The sequence below is a fragment of the Scylla paramamosain genome, chromosome 28 (genome assembly GCF_035594125.1).
Source record: "Scylla paramamosain isolate STU-SP2022 chromosome 28, ASM3559412v1, whole genome shotgun sequence".
Lineage (NCBI taxonomy): Eukaryota > Metazoa > Arthropoda > Malacostraca > Decapoda > Portunidae > Scylla > Scylla paramamosain.
The window spans coordinates 7,843,674-7,850,000 of record NC_087178.1 but is presented as its reverse complement, the minus strand read 5'-3'; the positions used below and the strand labels follow the sequence as shown (position 1 = coordinate 7,850,000).

The following is a 6,327-nucleotide window of genomic DNA, read 5'->3' as shown; positions in this document are numbered from 1 at the left end:
CACCAGCTACCAAACACACCATGTGCCAGTGGCCGTGCCGTACGGTGATGGTGGCCAGCGGGGAAAGGGCAAAGGCAAGGGCAAAGGTGGACCATTCAGGCAGCTCAATAAAATGTTTGAAGATGCTGGGAAGAAGCTTAGCAAGTTTGGTATGTAAATCTGTTTCTCATCCAATGAAGACATTTTATGAATATAGATGAATACAAAGGAATCTATGATGACTTGAGGAAATAGTAGATAAATGAACAGAGCAAGGTAGTAACAAGTAAAAAAAAAAATATAAATATGATTCTTTGTACTAAGTTCACTCACTTCTACTTTCTGTGTCTCAGTGACCACCTCCTTACTTTTCCCAGCATTTAGTATTAGCTTTCTTCTCACACACACTGTAAAATTCATCAACCACTCTCTAGAGTCCCCTTTCACTCTTTGTAAGCAAAACAGAGTGAAGGGGAACCTCAGAGAGAAGTGGATGAGTTTTATAATGTGTGTGTGTGTGTGTGTGTGTGTGTGTGTGTGTGTGTGTGTCTGTGTGTGTGTGTGTGAAGGAAGTTAAAAGTTAATCCAGGGAAAGTAAAGTGGTGGTCTTTTGAGAGGAAGAAAGTAGTGTCATGTGACTTTAGTACACCTTATTTGATGAATGTGTCAGTAGTAAAAGATGTGAGGTCTTAGCAAGAGAAAGGGAACTGAGGAAGTGCAAGTACAATATTTTCCTCTAGTTCCCTCATATCCTTGCTACATTTTCCCTTTAATTTATTCTCTCATGCAATAATGAATCCTTATTACCTTAACACACATACTGACAAATCTTAAAATGCAAGAACTTAAGTATTTTCCCCAAATTGCCTCACATTCTAGTTACATTTTGCCTTTAATTTATTCCCTCATGTAATAATGAAACCTTACTACCTAGACACACACACTAACAATTCACACTCCATGCCTCCCTACAGTGAGTGACTACATTGATTACAATGTAGATGACCATCATGAGACAACTTACTCCTATGCTGCACCCATCCACCACGCTCCTGCTGTTCACTCATATGCTCCGGTACACCAAGGCCACAGCCACGGCCACCAAGGCTACGGGCAGTCTGACTACTATGCCTACCAAGCCGTCCCTGTGCCTACCTATGAGGAGGAGGAGTATGATGACTATGAGGAATCCTTTGGCAGCAAGTTAGCAAAGGGGTGGAAGGATGCCAAGGACCAAGTTCGCAAGTGGGAGGAGGAAGCTACCAAGACGATCAAGGGCTTCTGTGAGTAAATTTTCTTATTTTCAAGGGATCCTGAAGTGATGTGAGATAATAGGAGAGTAATAAAGAAATGATTGGTTGTAACTGGTATAGAAATCAATGAATATAGATGAATATAAAGAAAATCCTCTGTATTTCTCTCTTCATTTCCTACCTGCCACCCTTCACTGCATTTTTCCTCTTCCTTTTTCTTGTCTTTGTCATTTACTACAATATTAACAAGCAAAGGCAAACCACTAACACACCCCCTCATTCCCACAGTCACTCAAGATTATGGCAGCGATGGCAAGGGAGGCAAGGGAAGCAAGGGAGGCAAAGGAGGGAAAGGTGGAGATGACAGCCCTGACTACATATACTATGAGGTCCCTGCACCGTACGGAAAGGGCAACTATGCCTCTGCAGCCTCCTACTCCAGCCAAGAGTCAGGCGACAAGGGTCATGGTGATGCTGGTCATGATGAGGTTACTGAAGACCATGGTGGTGATGGAGGCGACAAGGGTCAAGGTGGCGGTAGTTATGGTGGGGTCACTGGAGGCCATGGTGGAGATGGAGGTGACAAGGGCAAGGGCTTTGGTGGTGGTCATGGAGGATTTGGTGGTCATGGAGGATTTGGTGGCAAGGGAGGATTTGGTGGCAAGGGAGGATTTGGTGGCAAGGGAGGATTTGGCAGAGAAAAAGTGAAGGGAGGAGGAGGAGGAGGAGGAGGAGGAGGAGGAGGAGGAGGAGGACACTTCATCCCTGCAGCACCAAAGCCGATTGTGTCACATCCTGTGTCATCCTATGGTTCTCCTCCCACCTCATATGGGGCACCACCACCTTCCTCATCCTATGATGCACCACAGATCTCCTCCTACTCATCCTCCTCATCTTCCTACAGCGAACCAATTGGACATGGAGGACATGGTGGTCATGGTGGTCATGGTGGACATGGAGGACATGGGGGACATGGTGGTCATGGTGGTCCTATCCCTGTTGTTCCCCACAATGCAGGTCATCATGAAACATCGTCTTATGCCTCATAGGAAGCAGCTGACCACACACCCCAGCCTTATGTAGCCCCAGTACCCAGCACAGCCCTTCAAGGTGTGCTGAGCTGAAGGCAAATCTTCAAACAAGCACTGCTGTAGCATGTGGAATGTCACTGTGCTGTCACTGGGTGCTGCATGCCACTGAGCTGGGTCAAGTTTGGGCAAAGGAATATTGTTGATTTCTGTACAAATTTTATGAGGAGCAAGTCTGGCATAGTTATCTTAAAGTTGTGCAATCCCTTATTCTTTCTACTCTTCTTCCCACATATACATATAGAATCCCTCTGCAGGCACAATAGCACATAGCAGCTTACTCTGTCCTCCTGGCACTGTCTAAGACAGCAAGTCCAAGTGTGTGTCTGTTATTCCTCAAATGATAAATTGTGTAAAGTTTCATCTTGCTTGTCAAGATTTTGTATAATTTGAACCTTTGTTTATTTCTTAAAGACCTTTATACTCTCTTCAACTGATATTTGTTCTTTAACTAAGGTTTGCTTCATGTGCTCTCTGTCTTGTATTTTTGTTATTTATAAGATGTTATCATATTGTTAGTTTTACTAGTTCTTTCTATACCTGTTGTGATGCCAAAAATGCTAAGTGAGAGAGAGGCACAAGAGAATTTTTGTGGCACTATAGTAGTGTTTGATTCTAATATCTGGTGGTGCCCAAGTAATTATCTGATTATTTGAAGATACACATAAATTTTATTTTATTTTATTTTTATTTTCATTTCTTATTTTTATTTTTTATCTTAATATTTTTTCAAGACTGTTGGCATTTCTGTCCCAATACTTTGATAAGAAATTTTCTCTACTGACTGATCTGTATCTCACTGAGCATGAGGCTTCACTCAGCAATGATGGCTGGCCACTCAGGTAGCATGAGGCACGCAGCCCCATGCACTGGGCAGCCACAACAGTATTAGCTCAAGTGGTGCTTGCCTCCCACACTTCCTCCTCTGGCAATAGGTCTGCTTCCCTTGGACTGCAAGTATTACCAAACATTTTTGTATTATTTACAAGTTTTAAGGTGTGAATGATTGGGTATGTATTCATAAATACTGCATATATATTTCATTGTTATGCGAAGCTGCTCTGATCACCGCAGAACATTACCTCTCCAAACTTTAAAAATCTTAAGAAATAGATCAGTTATCACAAAATTGTTTCAGGGAACAGAAACATGTTTTTTCAAAGCTTCTAAATTGTATATATCTGACAGAATTATTAATTTTTATGAATATTACTTAGACTAATATTCTTCATTACTAAAAGGCAGGTTCTGTGTTCCAAGAGTGAGCCAATGTCACCTGACAGCAGCTTCCCAAGCTGCTTGGTTATGTGCAATTTGTATGTCAAGTCCTCTAGTCTCTAGGTCCTTCCTCAGGATCTCATTCCACATCTTTGATCTGCCTATTGGCACTATATCTCCCACTTCAAAATATTAAACAGACTCCATCCAATTATTCTCATGATTTTTCTTCACATCAGCACACCAATGCAGTCTGCCTCTCATGTAGTACAGGGGAAGCTTTCTCATGATTAGAAGGAAAATCAGCTATCCAAACTTCTTCTATTCACTCCTGTCACCAACCTCTTCACTCTCCCTTTACCAGTCATACATGTAGTATCCCAAGGAACATAATCCATCAGTGAACTGCAATGACTCCTCCTAATGTCACTTTAGACTCCTGTTTGCTTCCCACTACATACTGTAAGTGAAATGAATCATAATATCACCAGTACAAAGACTGTTTGCTCCACCACTATCTCTATCTTCTGTACAACCAGTCACTGAATACAATTGGATGGAATTATTACCCATTATTTATCTTGCATGCTGGATGTGGCCAAATACCACTCCTCGATCCTTCATGCTGCACATTTCTTTTTAAAACTGGGACCTATATGTGTCTTTAGGCTTCCTGTTATATTCTGGGCACTGGTAGTTAGCCTTCATCTGTGCTGGCACAGACATGCATGTTTATAATAGCATCTTTACTTATCATCACCCTTGTTTTGCTCACAATTTAATCTTGTACCTCTGAGTTTCATACCCGCTCTCCACCTCCTATGCCTTATCATCACATCTTCCAAGCTGTCAGGTTGGGAATCAAGATTAGATATGTAGTATAACAGATTACAATAAAGTGAAATCCTGTTTATGAAATGAATGCATTGCTAGTATGATATCCTTTAGCATTTATCCATGCAAGCTGTTGTAGAAGCTTTGTCAAACACCACACTGAACCAGACATAAACAACACTCTAATACTTCTATTTATATTGAATTTTCAGTCTTGTATCTGATCATGCCATTTCTTTTAAGGTATAAATATCAACTTATAGTATTTTCCTTAACCAGTAATGAGGGACAAAAACCACTGCACATTATCTTGCTGCTCTATTAGATTACTATGTGATGTTTGTCTCTACAACAGTGGGGTGTTGACAAGATCTTCCCCAGCACTCTTGCTTTGCTCTCTGTGGGATCTTGATGATTCCCAGCATTCCCTCAGTTCTTCCTCTAAAAGCTTCTTGATAGAGCTCAACAACACACATATCTCTCATATACTGCCAGAACAAGGCTTCCTCAGTGGTTAAGGGGTGTTAGCCAATACTATTCCACACTGGCTGAGCAGATTTGATGGAGGGATGTAACATCAAAAGAGACAAAGTTCAAAGTGTATCTTTCCAGCCTGGGATTTAAACTCAAGTCCTCTTGGATGTGAGCTGAATGCATCAACCTCTACACCAGTGGACCACTTCCTTACACTGATAGCTAGATCATTTGAAATACTATAGTTTAGACATTTTTTTGTGTAATTATCTGCCACATTTAAAAAAAAGATGTAGCTTTCCACAGTTTTAAACATAAGATTCCATGATAAATGTAAAATCAGTGAGTATCTACAGCAGGAACAGAGGCAAGATATGATCATTATTGTCCGAGAAGTGGTGAGGAATATACTCTTAGTGTTTTTCACTCTAGAGTTACCTCAGCATATCATTACTCTATTTCTCTGTGTAAAATGTTATGTATGCTTATTTTATGTATGAGTAAAAGTCTCTTGTTGAAATTTATTAGAACTTATTATCAAATAAAGATGTTAATGAAGCAACTTGCCTTGTCTTGAAATATATCTCTAATATGTGCCAAAGAAGGCTGTCAACAGACCAGCTGATGGGATGAATATACCATGCAAAGCATCAGACTTTCAGAAGGTGAGGAAATGAAGCATAATAGTTCACCTAGTTGGTTTCCCAGATTCACATAGTATTACACTTTAGTCTTAAATGTAAGATGGAAAATTTCATGTGTGATTTACTTTATAAATTTTGTTAGTTTATTTTCTTTTAGTTTTGCTTTGCTGCATCTGAATCAGCCAATCTTCCAAAATGTCTTTATCAGGTTGTGGTTCTTGTTAGTTTGTTTTCTTCAAGTTTTGCTTTACTGCATCTGAACTAGCCAACCTTCCAGTATTTCTTTATTAGGTTGTGCTTCTTGTACTTCTGGCTGGAGGATGTAGCTGTTGCTTGTGAGAAGGGAGATCATCAAGAGAAATCAAAGACAGTGCAAAAGAACAGAAAAAGAGAGCTCATAACTATTCCTGCATTAGATAGACTTTCTTTAAAACATACACACACATTATAAAAAACATAGCACTCTCTCTCTCTCTCTCTCTCTCTCTCTCTCTCTCTCTCTCTCTCTCAGGAGCAGTCAAATGCTATTAAATTTTAGTATTACTCTGAATTAGTGAACCATAAGTAGGGTTTCATTATAAACTGCCAGGTTCGTTACTGAAATTATTTATAGGGATTAGCTCTGCTGGTGTTTAATTTATGTTTTGATGTTTAATTCCTGACCTGGATATATGAAAGAGTGTCTGTTCCTTTACATTATTGCTTATTCATGTTTACTGTACACTGTGGATAAAGATATTGGCTTGCAGATAATATGAAAATAAGAAAAACTTAGAACACACACACACTCTCTCTCTCTCTCTCTCTCTCTCTCTCTCTCTCTCTCTCTCTCTCTCT

At 40.1% G+C, this 6,327-nt stretch overlaps 1 protein-coding gene across 1 annotated transcript in view; it reads left to right on the top strand.

The window, feature by feature from the left end:
- The window catches only part of LOC135114850 (hornerin-like), an 11,404-nt gene extending 5,996 nt beyond the window's left edge, over nucleotides 1-5,408 (top strand). Inside the window, exons 2-4 of the mRNA XM_064030993.1 lie at nucleotides 1-149; nucleotides 954-1,262; nucleotides 1,521-5,408. The exon at nucleotides 1-149 is cut by the window's left edge and continues 329 nt beyond it. Of these exons, the coding sequence (XP_063887063.1) occupies nucleotides 1-149; nucleotides 954-1,262; nucleotides 1,521-2,281 (1,219 nt within the window). The 3' untranslated portion in view covers nucleotides 2,282-5,408. The remainder of the gene's footprint in view (nucleotides 150-953; nucleotides 1,263-1,520) is intronic.
- Nucleotides 5,409-6,327: the final 919 nt, after the last annotated feature.